This window comes from Ranitomeya variabilis, chromosome 7, assembly GCF_051348905.1.
Source record: "Ranitomeya variabilis isolate aRanVar5 chromosome 7, aRanVar5.hap1, whole genome shotgun sequence".
Lineage (NCBI taxonomy): Eukaryota > Metazoa > Chordata > Amphibia > Anura > Dendrobatidae > Ranitomeya > Ranitomeya variabilis.
In genome coordinates this window covers 81,117,829-81,134,079 of record NC_135238.1, presented here as the reverse complement: position 1 = coordinate 81,134,079, position 16,251 = coordinate 81,117,829, and the positions used below count along the sequence as shown (strand labels likewise).

Genomic DNA, 16,251 nt, shown 5'->3' with positions numbered 1-16,251 from the left:
CTCAGGGTGAGCCTTTAAAGAGGGTAAATTAGGAACAACAGAACAACCCGCCCCTTTAAATTGTGGGATAAAAAATCATTCAGAAAAACCATTAAAAAGCAGCTCACTGGTCCCCTGGTCGGGATATTTGCTTAGCCGTACTGACATGTTTGCCAGAATCACTGGCGTCTGTGCTTTTTGAATTAGGCTCCTTACCTGAGGACTGTTGACCTGCTTGTTACTTAAAACATTTAGACATAGGGTGTGAGTTACCACAGAACGAGCATTCATGGCGGAATCTACAGTTGTTGTTCCACTTACAAAAGGAATCGTTGAAAGCGAAACAAACACCGCATTTACTTGAACTAGAAGGGGGCTGAAATAACTTGTTGCAGAGATGGGGAGATTTTTCACCCAAAACTGCAGCAAAAATAGAAAAAGCTTGCACCCAGTTGTTGAAAGATTTAAAGTTGGTGCATTTAAATTCATCTGAATCAGCTTTCTCATCCTTCTTTTCGAATTTTGAAAAGCTGGTCCTTTCTAGGCAGTAAAGAAAAAATATCAACATAATGATTATTCCAAATAAGCTCTTTAACAGAAGGGCTTAAATGGAATGCTAAGGGAGACAGCTCGCATGTCAGAGCTTCTTTAAAAGGGTTAACAGGGGCAGTGCTAGCTGATGAATTGTCAGAAATTGCAGCACTGTGTACAGCTGATGTGTACAGCTGATGTGACAGCAAGGGGGGGGGGGAATAGCTTCTCTTAAAGTTTCAGCTAACACTTTCTTTATGATGTCTTTTAAATGTGAGTGTTGGACAGACAAAGGAACATTGAAAGTCTCACCCCTCGATGAATGCTGGTCGTTTCTCTGCTCCATACAGCAGCTGGAGCTCAAGCCCTCCATGTTGGGCAAGCTCATATGGGAAGCTGCTGTAAGCGGCGTTTCTTCATCCTCTTCTGAGTGTGACGACAGGGGGTCCTCCCGGTGGTCTGGACTGCAGCTGCAGAAGCCACCGCTGTTGTATAATCCAATGACACCGCAGCGCTTTTACGGCTGCGGTGTGTTGAAGACATCCCGGCCACTTCAGATGAGGCGGTCGGCGCTCTGTCATGACGCTGGCGGTGGAAGTCTCGCGCTGGGCTGCGAGACTTATGAGGAGGGCGGCGCCGTGACTTTCTTTTTCCTTCTTGGACACTGCGGCTGGAAGCAGACAGCGACTTCGGAGAGTATGGGGTCCTTTGCCTCCTGCGCCTCCCTGAAGCGGTGGGTGTTGGCAGGACCGGAGAGGCTTGACACGGCGACCGAAGGGTATCTTCTGGATGATGAGGGACAGCATCGGCAGGCGCTAAGATAGGTTTCATAGCCAGGCACTGCCTCAGCCAGTCCGCTCCATCCTCGCCGTCGGCTCTAGTCAGGAGCTGTTGCAGGAGATTCTCCATCCTGGGGTATGTGTCTTCTTTATCTTCTTCCGCTGACAGAATGACCAGATACCACAAAACAGGTGTTTATATATTCAAAAAAAGAGCGGCAAAGCTGCTTACAGCCAATAGAAAACCGTTACAATAGGCACCAAACATACCAGAAAAAACTGGATAAAACCAGTGTCACACTTTCAGAGATGACTGACCTGACCTTTATTTGACCTTTCTTCTGACAGAAAGCCATATTAAATGACAGGGTCCATGAGGCCATGAGACCCCCGCTATATTTCTTTCAGGTTTACGCGGGGGGGCTAACATTAGATGACGCCATGTCCCGTTTGAAGACCCCCTGATGTGCCTTAACGGTGGAAAACACCCAAAAGTGACCCCATTTTGGAAACTAGACCTCTCAAGGAATTTATCTAGGTGCTTCCCAGAAGTTTATAACGTAGAGCCATGAAAATAAAAAAAAATAAAGAAATGTTGCAGAAAAATGTTATTTTAGCCCCAAATCTTTTAATTTCACAAGGGTAACAGTACAAAATGGAACCCAAAAATTGGTGTGCAATTTCTTTTGAGTACATGGATACCCAGTATGTGGTCGAAATCTACTTTTGAGATACAGTGCAAAGGGAAGAAACCATACTGGAGTTCAGATTTTCCTGGACTTCTTTGCGGGTGCAATGTCACAATTGCTGAGCCACAACAGCAGAACTCCCCATAAGTTACAAACTACACTTCTCAATTCATTCATCTAGGGGTGCAGTGATCATACTGACACCATAGGCGTGTCACAGACTGTTATACCATTGAAGAAAAATTAATTACGGTAGATTTTTACTATCAAAATTTAGTTTTAGCCCCAGATTTAACATTTTCACAAGGGTAAATGGGCAAAAATGGCACCAAATTTTGTCACACAATTTCTGCTGAATGTAGAAATACCCCATATGTGGCTGTACAGTGTTGCTTAGTCATATAGCAAGGTTCGGAAGCAACAGAGCGCCATTTGCCACCTGGAGTGCAGATTCCCCTAGAATAGTTTGCGTACTCCATATATAGAGTCCTAAGTGACCCCATTTTGGAAATTATTCCCCTTTGGGAATTTATCTACAGGTGTATTGACTATTTTGACTCCATGGGTGTTTTTCAGAAACAAGAAGCAGTGGATGTTGCTGAATAAAAATTGTAGGGAATCTTCTGCCGGGGGTTGCATCTGAATAACGTATTTCACAGATTTACATGGAAACCCCAAAATAAGTGCTCAGCGCAGACCACAGGATAAATGTGAGCCGAGCCTTACTGCGATCTTTGGGAGGCAGAGCGAACAAATCAATAGGTGAAAATTTGGTTTTACTTATTTTTTATGCCATTTCTCGTGCGGTATAAGGGATTAGACGACTCTATTTTTCTGGTTGGAGTGATAACAGCGATATTAGATTTATATCTTTAAGTTTGGCTGCTGTCACTAAAAAAAAAATATTTTTATTATAAAAATAAGTTTTTGCATCACCATATTTTGATAGCTATAATTTTTCCATATTTCTGCTGACAGTCATGTGGGGGCTTGCTTTTTTGAGGAACGAGTCGACGTTTTTATTGGTACCATTGACACCACATTACGTTTTTGATCACTTTTTATTCTGCTTTTTGGGGAGGCTTAAACAAAACCCAGCAATTTAGGAATTATTTTTACGTTTTTTTTGTTTTTTTTAATGCTGTTCCATGTTTGGTAAAATTGATAAGGCAGCTTTATTCTTCAGGTCAGTACGATTACAGTGATATCACATCTATATCATTTTTGTGTTTTGGTGCTTTTACACAAAAACTATTTTTGTAGGAAAAAAAATACATTTTTGAATTGCTTTATTTTTGGCTCCGAGCTTTATGGCAGCTTGTTTTTTTTGCGGAACAAGATGGAGTTTTCATCAATACCATTTTTTATTTACTTTTTTTTATTGCGTTTTATTCCACTTTTTGTCTTTTTTACGGTGTTCACTGAAAGGGTTAACTAGTGAGACAGTTTTACATTTTGGATTGTTCTGGACGCAGCGATATCAAACTTGTACTTTTATGGTTTTTCTTTTTTTTCATAAAAACATTTTCCATTATCATTTTGTGATTTTTTTTTGAAAAAAATGTTTGTACAACTTTTTTACTTTGTTCCTTCTATAGGACTTCCACTTTTTGCAGTCTGATCGCAGTCATAAGGCATAGCAGTGCAGGAGCATTGCCACACCTGATAACCTGTCAGTGCTGCAGACACAAGTTAGTTAGACCGCGCACTGCTCATGATCTAACTATCTTGCTAGTGACGGGTGACCCGAATGTTGCAATGAGGACATCGGGTCGCCATGACGACATTGGGTTGCCATGGCAAGGATTGGGCCCCCACGATGCAGTTGCAGGGTTGCCGATCAGAGTGCCAAAGTTGGGAAGGGGTAAGGTTGGGCACCCTCAGAGGTTTGCAGTGATGTGGCAGTGGGCTTCATACAGTCCAATCAGAATGTTAAACCAAGAACCTGAGGATCCATCTTGTACATTTTTGCTTAGCTGCAATAGATCAATGAAGTATTTTAGATGTCTTTTTCTACAGCTATGGTGACATTTTACTTAATCTGGCAGACTGACAAGAATATTTAAAACCAATAATATAGATTACAGAACCTTAACGGACGAGGTATAAGGAAAAATGTAACATATAACAACAAGTACCACAACAATTAAATCCAGTGTTTCCCAATGACGGACATATAAGATGTATAACGTTTGATACTTCTTGTTTTCATGTTAAATCCAATCTGGAAACCCACCTTACTCACTAAATGATTCCACAACCATTTGCATTTGTAATAACTTAATAGAACTTTGAAAGCCTCGTTTTTCCACAGCCACAGGAAATGACTGTCTCCCATTTACAGCATGGCTTCAATTATGCTAATGAAATAAAGATGCCACTAATAAAGCTGCGGGGCTTTCTTCCTTAGAAGGCAAAGGCAGATTATTCACCCATGCCCAATTAACACTCCCTTCCTGCACATCCATTCTAATAGAATTAATTAGCAACTTTTTATTTGCTACTAAACTTTTTGGCTTATAACAGATATTCATCAGTCTCTGGTTTAACAAAGTTCTATTGAAATCTTCGTTATATTCAACTCGACTCAGGTAACAGTGAAGTTTGCTTACCTGTCTAATGTTTCTATAGCAGGTATTAAATGGCAACTAGAAAGGGGATAAACACAAGCAAAGAAAACCTGCTCTAAAAAATCTGAGAATTGGTTATAAAGGGTTCGTCCAGTCTTATCACAAGACAGCGGACTTGTGAATCCTCACATTAAGCGCAGCGCACATTGCAACGATTCTCAAGTGCCGGTGCTGAGACAGAGCGACACATTCCAACTAGATGTGCGCACGTCTAGTCAGAATGCAGCCGGGAGCGAGCATTTCATACACTTGTGGTCACATAACCGCTTGGTCTCGCAGCCACAATCAAGATCTAAACGCTCATTTCTGCAAGAAAAAGGAAAGCATTACATGCTGCAGATTTAAGCCAACAGCCATATTGCTCATTCTTCTCCATTCTAGCCGGGAGGGACCATCCTCTATTAGTTTTAGATACATAGAAAAGTAAGAGCATGTGTTCCTACAGGCTGTGTGTGGAAAGACCAGTAAACTTGTTAACCATAAATGGTTAAATCTTCGAGTGCTACAAGGTAGTCTATGTGATGTAAAGGGAATCTGTCCATAGGATTGTCCCTCCTCAGTATAGGCATGTAGGTCATAGAAAGTTTAATAAAATGATACCTTGATATCGGCAATCTGGTGTCTTATGCCAGAGAAATACACGTTTTTATATGTAAAAGAGCTGTTCAGATCTATGGGCCGGACACTGATCCGCACGATAATCTGCCTCCAGAGATCACTATAAATGAAAGGGGAGTTACCAGTGTGAGACGTGTATGTCCGGAGAGCAGACTGTCAGTCACTACCCGTCTCACACTGGTAACACTCTCTTATAATAATCTCTGGAGGAAGGTTCTCATGCAGATCAGTGCCTGGCCCATAGATCTGAACAGCTCATTTAGCTATTTTAAAAAAAAAAACACTCTGGAATAAGACATCGGATCGCAGATACCAAGGTATCATTTTATTCAGCTTCCTATGGCCTCCATGCTCACCTGATCCTTGATCCCTCTGACAGATTCCTAAAAGCTTATCTTTGCCCTCACTATTTTCCACTAGTGATCAGGTTTAGGCAGCCGGGTCTAGCTCAGAGTCCCCACCAATATTTTCTGGTTGGTCATTCCCTTAAAGGTGACAGGGAGAAGGCGATTACCTGTTTTTCCGGCCCCGCTTTCACCAGTGATGAGAATGCACTGATCTTTATCTTGGTCCCTCAGAGAACGATAGGCTTCATCAGAGAGAGCATAACTGAAATATAGAAGCACAGAACATTTACATTACAGGGCGTCAGGATATACGGATCCCAATTTGGGAACGCAATTAAAAAAAAAGTTACTCGTTATCAGTTATCAGAATATCTGCAATATTCTAATGTTATTTAGAGAAGTTGATCCATTTTCCATTTTTTTTTCACAAATTTCTTTAGAGGGAATGCAAAAACTGGGATGTATGTCCTAACTATTATTCCCTTCACCTCTGAACAGGTCTCATGTCACATTATCATAGGACACAATATAATAGAGGACTTAAAGGATGCAAGACCTGCTCCTAACAGCGACTCGCTCTCACCATATGCGGCGGACAGGGACTCCCATGCATTCTCTCCGATTCCTGGTAGCATTTGGGGCTTGTTCAGACACTGCATTAATGCCACTCGTTTTTCCTGTGCGTTTTACAGTACTAACAAAGTGAATTAAATTTCCAGAACCACATGAACACACAGCGTATTTTTTTCCAGGATTTGAACCATCAAAGCATTTTCCTTAAGTCTGCAGTATGTCAATTCTTAAGTTTTTCAAATGAATGGGAAAAACGCAATAAAAATGCATCAAAAATGCGTAAAAAAAGTGTTTAGATTTAACACAATATTTTTCCTACCAACACACTGGTTTTTGCTGCAGAAAAAGCTGCTTCAAATACTCAACGTGTGCAAATACCCCAAAGCCACAATCACAAGGCCAAGGTACGAGAACAAAACGGTACCGGTGTCAGTGAGATCTGTGTTGCCATTTCTACCATCAGTGTTTTTCATGGATGGATGAATAAATGACAAAGCTTCTATACTTTGCGATGTTAAATATGAAGGGCACATGGCTGTGCTGCACGGGTGATTTCCCATGGACCCATATTACATACATTTATTGGCCCTTTCCATCCATGATACCGGAGGAAAAATGGACAAGTCTCCGTGAGTTTTGCATAGACACACGGCCCATGAAAAAACAGAAATCAGACATACGAATAGCACCACAGATTATAATGGGTGATTTTATATCTGTGGGGATAACACGGAGGTCTGCATGAGGCCTTACAGATTCTGCTCGTGTGACTGTTCTAGCGGATCACTTGCATGCCCTATAGACCATTATAAAACATTTACTTCCCAGCATTGGCAGCCACTGATCCCCAAGTCCTAACCCGCTCTGTGGAGACTGGCTTGATAAATACCCTACGTAGGTTGTCGTTATGATTTCATGCATTTTGCAATGGTCCGAGCAGCCTCTATTTACTAGAAAGGGGATTGTCAGGTGTCATTCATGGTGTCAGACGTTTTATGGAATTTTTTCCCATGGATTCTGAAAAAAAGGTTACGAATGGAGCTTCCAAGCAAAGATGAACCTAACCTTATTTGATGCACACAAGTGTTTCAACAAAACATTTATATACTAAAAATCAAGCGTAAAAGATTTTCCAGGAGCAATCTGCTTAAGAGCTAATGCACCCGGCCACTTAAGGCTATGTGCACACATATTCTGGTCCTCTGCGGATTTTTCCGCAGCGGATTTGATAAATCCGCAGTGCAAAACTGCTGCGGATTTATCGCGGTTTTTGTGCGGATTTCACGGCGGTTTTACACCTGCGGTTTTCTATTGGAGCAGCAGTAAAACTGCTGCGGAATCCGCAGGAAGAAGTGACTTGCTGCAGAATGTAAACCGCTGCGTTTCCGCGCGGTTTCTACCGCATCATGTGCACAGCGGTTTTTGTTTCCCATAGGTTTACATTGAACTGTAAACTCATGGGAAACTGCTGCGGATCCGCAGCGTGTGCACATACTCTAAGGCTACGTTCACACGATCCGTTTTTTGCTGCGGATCCGTAGCGGAATTGCAGCTACGGATCCGCAGCCGTTTTCCATGCAGGGTACAGTACAATGTTACCCTATGGAAAACAAAACCCGCTGTGCCGACGATCCTTTTTTTCGCTGGAAAATCCGCGCGGATTTGCCAACGGAAAAAAGAAGTACCATGTCAATTCTTTCAGCGGATTCCGCTGCGGGTTTCCAACAGCACCAATAGGAAACTGCAGTTGGAAACCCGCAGTGGAATCCGCAGAAGAAAAAGGACACAAATCCGCCGAGAGAAGCACCGCCGTTTTCCACTGCGGATTTCCCCGAAAAAGGACCGGAAAAATCCGCAGTGAAAAACGGATCGTGTGAACGTAGCCTTATGGCTCTGCACCACCTCCAGGTTGGACAGAGATATGGTATAATTTAAAAAAAAACATATATATATATATATATATATATATATATATATATATATATATATATATATATATATATATATATATATACATATACATACATACATACATACATACACACACACAGTATATCTGCAGACCTTTGTGGTTACATGACACATTGTGGTTACATGAGACGCACTTTTTACTTTTTCACCAATCAGAATTGTTGCAAGTCAGTAAAACCTTGGTGACATACTCCGACTGTGGAAGTTCCCCCCATCTGGATGCATTGGTTTTATGGGGAAATCTCGCTGTATCCGCCACACCCAACTAAGCCAGAGCAGCAGCACATGGAGGCCATGTGGCTCACTACTGAGCGGCCATACATCCTTTCTGCAGTGGTTTAACATTTTCCTTGCCAAACAAACACCCACCATTTTAGAACACATGTCACCAAGGAAGAAATCGCAAATTAGAAAAGAACAAAAGTTCCAATTCCCACTGGAGTCTTACTTGCCAAACTCTGGTGTCCCATATGCAGCCTCATCATCTGGTCACTTCTGAGGAATTATTTTGATGCAGATTTTAGTCAAATTAAAATTTGGGTTGCAGAGGAGCTAAAGACCTCCTTACACATCCGGCAGTTTTGTTATGGATTCCACGGGGAAATCAGCAACAAAGAGGCAGCATGTCACTTCTAGTGCACTCAGTTTACATTCGGAGGCTCTGCTCACATGTCCAGTAATCAGAACGGATGCAGCAGAATACATTTAAAAAAAAAAAGTTATGCAGACAATTTTTTTTTTTTTTTTTTTAAAGCCAGACAAGGAAAACTGGATTTCAACTGGATCTGTTTTCCTCCATTTATCACTGACCCAGGAAGCATAAACCGATCCTTTTCAAATGAAAGAAAAAACAAACAATGGCCACTTCATGTATTGTTTTCCATAGATTTCAATGTTAATAAAAACCGGGTCCAGTTGAAATCAGTTTTTTTTTTTAGTTGGAAAAAAAAAAAAAGTCCCTGCACAACTCTCGTCAGCGCATTACTGCTGGATCCGCTCTAACGGATGATTACTGGACATGTGAACAGAGCCCAAGACTGTAGTCACGTGCCTTACTGTAGTGTGTGAATGGGATTGCACCATGCATATACCCTGCACAATAGCGATAACACCGGGAAGCCTTTCATTCCTATTCCCAAAATACTGCACAATGACCAGGCAATGCGAGCGTTGCTCCAGACATGCCGACCACACAGATCTACTCTGCCAATTAGCTCTAGAGCTGTAATTGCCATTTGCCTACTGTCTCTAGTACCATGCAAAAATAATTGTCAGTATACATAGGCCGAGGATTTGGCATGTAAAATACTTTACCTCTAAGTAACATAATCCCCGGGACCGCAAATAACAAGCTCCATGGGCTTTCCTGTAATTATACCTTCTACATATTAAAGGACTGCCAAATCTCACAAAGATTAAAACTAAAGGGTCCAAATGATGAAGCGGGGCCTAAAACATATGTTACTGCGAACACCCACAATATGAAGAGGGGTGCTGGAACTAAAGCACTAGCTTAAAGGGCTATTCCCATCGCCAAGATCCTACCCCAATATGTACTCGGAGTAATAATATTAGCAAATCCCTCCAGTTAGAAATGTAGTATAGTTCTTCTGATTCACCATGTCTTTCCTCATGTGCAGGCATTGCGGGACCTTAGGCATTCATGGTTACAACCACTGATATAGTGACAGTTAATTGCTAATGTCTGCAAATTGACATGCCGATTTGGCGCTTATCCTAAGTCACATTACAAGACTCGTTAAAGGGTTAGCAATGACTTGTAGGATCGCTGCTTCCAACAGGTGGCGCTATAGAGTTCAAGTCCTCTTCCTCTCTGAAGAGGCTATTTGCATACTAAAACAATCCAAAAACCTAATGGCAGGTCAATTATAATCCTAAAAGAAGTGCTCAATTTGTGGCTGATGGTCCGTGTAGGCCAAGACCAGTGTGAATGGATCAGTTTTCTGTAGAATAGGTCAGGGCCCATATGAAATCATACAATAAGATGTGGGAAAGAATGTGTAACTTGTGGGAATCCGGTTATCAGCAGACAGAAGGCAGAGTCACTTTCCCAACTGTCTCTGGTCCGTGATCTGCAGCTCTCGGGGGACGGACAGCCAGCTGTCACTTAGAAGCTAAAACAGGACCTGGAACCAGCTGAACACACTCCCCACTGTCAGGACAAAGCTCACAGGGGTCATTTCAAGAGTTAAATCAGGGGTGGGGAACCTCAGGCCCCAGGGCCATTTATGGCCCTCAATGGCCTTTTATCAGGCCCCCAAGCAGATTCTCAGGGACCGCATTCTTGGGCAGGGAGCTGTATTTTGATTGCCACAAGCTCATTAATTTCTTCTTGCTCTGTTAGCACACACATGCGGTGTTCACTACTGAACCCTGAAGGGCATGCAATGAAAGATTACATCCTGATACCAGTGCCAGAGTCAGGATATCTTTTGTGGGCAGAGATTGTACGGCCCCCGAAGGATGGTTTAAATATCCAAATGGCCCTTGGCAGAAAACAAGATTCCTCACCCCTGGTTTAAATAATCAAACGATAACGTGGCGGCACACTTGGGTGAGTAATGCATTATGTTCCGACGTTTCCACCATTCACTTACGTTACATGATCTCAGAGCGCCTCATATTAGCTGTTCGATTTGTCAGACGTGGAACATTTACCATTTCACTTACGCTAGTGGTCATTATTTTCATGGGTCATCATTAGCCATGAACCATGTAATGATTTCTAAGCTTATGGTGCTTGTTGGAGTTTCTGGTTAAGCACAGGGTTCCTTTTTATGAAGTTTTTGAGGACAATTCCAGGACTGGATTTGAACAAAAAAAAAGTTTCTACTTTGTGATCAACACCTGGTTTCGGCTTCAAAAAGAGCTGTAAAATGCACAAAATGAGTACTATCACCCTGAATGTATATGGACACCAGTGGAGGACATACGATTGGTGCAAACTGTGCAGCCGCACAGGGGTCCAAAAGGAAAGGGGGCCACTTCTACCTCCAAAGCAACAGCAGCAACAATAATCATAAATTATAAATAATTACTTTATTTATATAAATCTCTATATATCTCAATATTCTGCAATTCAGTTCACAGTGGACAAAATCTCTATATATCTCAATATTCTGCAATTCAGTTCACAGTGGACACCCTGAGGCCCTGTTCACAAGCTTACAATCCAAGAGGAAATGGGGGAGCAGTTTCTATTACAGACACAAACGGGTGTAATATAATTGGGCGTAAAGGGCCCATGTAGTGACCTTGCTGAGGGCACGCTTCTGTCCGCACCCGCCTCTGCTGGAGACACGGTTTTTCAGGCTAGTCTGCCTAAAGCAATGTTATTTCCCCTGCATTCAGTGACCATCGGGGATGACGTCCGAAGCCACACAAACTGGTGCTATTGATTAGAATGATGCAGACAGCCACTATGTGCTCCGTCATGCTTCATTTTTGGCCGTCTACGTTTATTGGAGGTGGACGAAAATAGTCAATGGCCCCATCAGCACATACGCCCGAACCAGTTTTCACAAACAAAAATAAATCAAGACATGTATGTTTTCGATCTGAGTCATGGATCAAAATCACCCATACAAGTCTATGTGTCCATGAAATTCACTAACTGTACACGAATGGCATCAGGGTAGTGTCTGTGTACTGTCCATGATTAACACTGGTCATGAATTTGATGAGCAGCGGTCGCCACACCGCGTCCCATCCCAGCCCCACCCACTTTGACCTGGACTTAAAGGTCAGATAACGCCAAAAGTCACAACGTTTTGTGCAGCACTGAGCTGCACCAAAATTACGTGACTTTTTAAAGCTTTTTACGCCAGTATTTTGGCATACACGTTTTGATAAAGACTCCAGGCTGATCCACCAGCAGCAGCTGCACAAATCTCTAAACCTTGCTACAATACAATGTGTTCGGCACAGGACAAACTATGGATGCAACGTATCTGGGCTGAGAGCAGGACTGGGTAAGTACCGTCTGCAGCGTCAGAGTACAAAGAGGAGAGTTCTCTCACTCGGCACACGAACCTCTACAAACTGCTGGGGAAGATTATACACAATATATTTGGAAACTTGTAAAACTTTCCATTTATAAAGTGAATAGGCATTCAGCACATCAAAGACAGAAAACGACTCAGTGGTTACTTGAAAACTGAAAGCAAACACTAGGTAACTTGGCCAAAGATCAATCTGAGCGTTATCAGTTTGGCCCCATGCAGAGGTACCAGACTGCAAACTATCCACATCCGGCCACTTTCCCCAAGGAGCTGAATCAATGTGCGCAGCCCGGCTACAAATAAGTGGAGCACTGTTAAGAAACCCTTCCCCCACACCATTATACATCAAATCATTCCCAAGTATGTTTCACCACACGCAAAGACGTGCAGTTACTGATAAAATAATGCCGGAGCATCGTTTTTTTTAGAATTGTTCAATTTCTATGTTACTGTATATGTACTGTTGTGCCGCAGTGTTCACACCGTGCAGTAATGAGGCGCTGACCCACGAAAGTTCAAAGCAAACACATTTAATGTCCAGACCTTACAAAATGAACAGCACATGATATCCTCCGAATCGCAGTGGGGGCGTCACAACAGTCCATATCAGAGACCGGTTGCCGAGTGCGACTGCATCACTGTCACTCTGAGCGGTGCCAGGCGTTCGCTGCTCTTGGCTCTGTGTTACCTCACACAAGCCGGCTGTTGCAGAGCCACCTGCTCTACTGCTTGCAAACAAACACTGACACACCCAAAGCCTTTACTGTAGGGTTTTTAAATGGAAATCTGAGGCCCTGGGCCACTTGTAAGACCCGGCTGGAGGGAGCGAACCACCCCACTACCATCCTGTATTTCGCTCCAAAAATAAAAGCCCATGCCGGGTTTTCTTAAATCTGCTTTGGCAAATAGATTGTCCAAGACCACACTTTTATTCTGCATTGCAACCACAGCTAAATCTGTGACTGCAATGCACTCCAGCGACCTTAATATGCTTCTATGCGCATCTTGGGGGTTACAAAGCGTCCCTTGCATACAATACCCGTCACTGCCTCACAATACACTTACGAATGAGTGATAATTAGGGATGAGCGAATGTGCTCGGCGATACTCTTATCACTCGACTATCCCTGTGATCAGATATACTTGTTAATCAACGAGCATTAGCCAGTGCTCAATGTAAAACTCAAATTCCCGCCACACATCTTTGGCACCTGTTACACAGCCAATAAGCATGCAGGGATTGAGTGTGCAACTCTGTAATGCCATAGCCATGTTGCCAATGGCATTAGTAGGATTGGCTGGCAGTGTAACATCATCAGGGGTTATAAAAAGAACAGGCGCTGCCACACTTGGCACACTGATCCCATAGCACAGCTCTGTGACCGTTGTTATTGGAGGGAGAAAGTACTTATACTGTGCAAACAAGCCTGGACAACGAATCAGAGTCCTGTAGTGTTGATACTGGTGCTGAAGCTGAGCCATCATACTACCAGCCTTTCTAAGGGCTAATCTGGTGCTTTACTGTTAGTATCAGATCTGTATTTTGCACAGGGAGGGAGAGACTTGCAGCAGAAAGAGCAGCTGAATTCAGTCTCTAGGCAGGGATTAGGGCTTTGCAGTCCGTTGCTAAATATGTAGCTGTGGCAGTTGACCACATTTTTTTTTTCAGGTGACAAAACTGACCATATTCTTTTCCATAGAGTATTAGGTGCTTTGTGGAACAATTCTGAGTTATATAACACTCCAAAAAAGCGTTCCATTTTCATTGTATTCAATTACTCATCCAACCATTACGTGGTCTGTGGCACATTTCGGTGTTACACAACAGTGCAAAACAGCGTTGAAACATTTTTCTGGATTCACTTACTCACCCATTGAGTAGTCCATGTTTTGGGGTACATTTCTGAAGCATATGAAGCTCCAAAAAGAAGTTGAAAGATTTTTCTGCGTTCAATTAGTTATCCGTACAGTGTAACATACTTAGTGGTCGACAAAGATGACAAAATCAAGCGAGGCTCACAAGGGAGTGACCAGAGGAATGTCGTAGCTAGTGCGACAGCGGAGGTGGCAGTAGCCTGTGGTCCAGAACCGGCTGTTTCCTGGAGCCACTAAGGCCCAAACTCCAGCTGCAACCTTTATCGCAGGGGTTCTTGCAGACTGCAGACTCGATGAGCCAGGATCCAGAAACTGGTGAAAGGACGGTGGAACCTAAGTTAGTCAGAAGAGAGAAAAAGGCGAGTCCGGACCAGGGCTATAGAAACGCTGTCAGGCCCGCTAACTGTAAGGTACTGACAGTTGGCAGCCAGGAGGGAGGTCACTATGTAAAACCAGCAGCAGAGATGGGGGGTCCATAGAAAAGTTTGGGACCCATAATCACATCTCGTTCAACCAGCGGGCAGTAGAGACACAACATTTGCCTCGAAGGCTGCAAGAGCCGACAGCTGGAACAAGGGTCACAATCATCAAAATGGTGGTGCAACATAGCTGGCATGCAGTGGGTGTGATCCGAGAAGGAAGAGAGCAGGATGAACCTATCTTGAGAAATGAATGGGCCCGGGAGAAGCTCCTCGAGATGGCACAAGACAGGGCTACCACCACCCCCGAGTGATCGTACTGTCATTGACGTTCCCCACCTCCTATGTGAGAGCAGACGATAGTGCAGGTGACACAGAGGGCTCTCGCCCATTTCTCTATATCTGGGGCTCCGGCACCACACTACCAAAAGCTGGAGGCGCCTGGGAATCAGGCTCCAGTAAGCAGATGGAAGCAGTCTCCCCAACCTCCCAAGGAAGGAGAATAAGAAGTGGACACCCGAAGAGGATTACTGTATTACCCTCCTTATACATTTTTTTCCTGGCTTTTATTTTATTTTGTGAGGCACTCCAGTTGGTGCCTTCAAGGGTGTATGGATGACCTCGTTTGAAATTATTGTACAGATTTGCACTTTGAGCATAGCCTTTAAGAGTACAGGAGTACCACTACATGACAATTTGAACAGAATGTGTATGAGGCCCTCATTTATGTCTAATACAGGGCATAAGAGTTCCTCGAGAGTCCCTAATTTTTGGGCACTTATTGTTTCCTTCATATATTACACTGAACTTTCAAAGTTTAAAAAAAAATTCAATTTTGGTTTAAATTTATTTTTTTTTAGATCATTTTTAAAACGTTGCCTTATATACAAGTAATTTTTCAGGGTTTTTTTTGTTTTGATTTTTACTTTTTTTCCCCTGTAAACTCCAATTTCTTGTTGCTTTTGAATATTTTATTGTCAGTCCATGAAGCGGAGTAAAAGTGTAGGACCATTGTTCTCAGCGCAGCGATTTGGGAGTCCGAGATGCTTACAGGGGTCTTCCCCATGCTATTCTCCTTTCATTCAGCACTTTTGCCATCTATTGCAACAGTTTCACTGCCTCCCAGAGCTCTATTTAGGGTCTGCCAGAAAAATGTGCAAATTTAAATGTAAGCTGCTCGTTCTAGGTTTGTGCTAAAGCCTCATGAATGATTATATGAAAAGTAGTGATTGAAGGAGTGAGGAGGGGGACACCTATTTAAAGAAAATTAGAGTGCACAAGAGTCTGCAAGTGGTTGTAGTACATGTGGTTCGCCTGCACCACCATCATTCCACAAAGGAACACGGAATTAAATGATAAAAAGCATAACAAGATACCGTAAGTATTAATGGCAATGAGCAAGTTTTAAAAAATCTGCAAATTTCAACATTTGTTGTTTTGGTTTTTTTTCCAAGTGAGATTTGCTTTCTACAGCACAGCAAATGATTAATTTACAACAGAAAATGGCATCAGTTTTAGTGCAAATTAATTTAACTTTATGGAGATATTACTGAATTTGTTAATGTGGCTGCTCAGGTCTAATATTTTAAGATCTAAATTAAATATAATGATGTGAAAAATAAAATAGAATAAATAGGCACACTACATCTATCTTGTGGCTCCTACTTAAATGTTGCCAAGGTCTGGCTGCCCATCAGTATGTAAACAGAGCTTAAAGACATTTTGGCTCTTAGGGTAGAGTCCGTACTCGCGTGAGGATGGCATGGCAATCCTGGCCGTCAGCTCTGCTGACTTAGCGTGGCATGTAGGCAGCCATCA

General features: G+C 42.7%; 1 protein-coding gene across 5 annotated transcripts in view; it reads right to left on the bottom strand.

Annotated features, from left to right (window-relative positions):
- The window catches only part of MYO1B (myosin IB), a 275,911-nt gene that overhangs the window by 170,266 nt on the left and 89,394 nt on the right, over window positions 1-16,251 (bottom strand). For all 5 annotated transcript variants that reach the window (XM_077275371.1, XM_077275373.1, XM_077275375.1 and 2 more), the window contains exon 4: window positions 5,741-5,835. In XM_077275371.1, coding sequence (XP_077131486.1) covers window positions 5,741-5,835 — 95 coding nt within the window. The remainder of the gene's footprint in view (window positions 1-5,740; window positions 5,836-16,251) is intronic.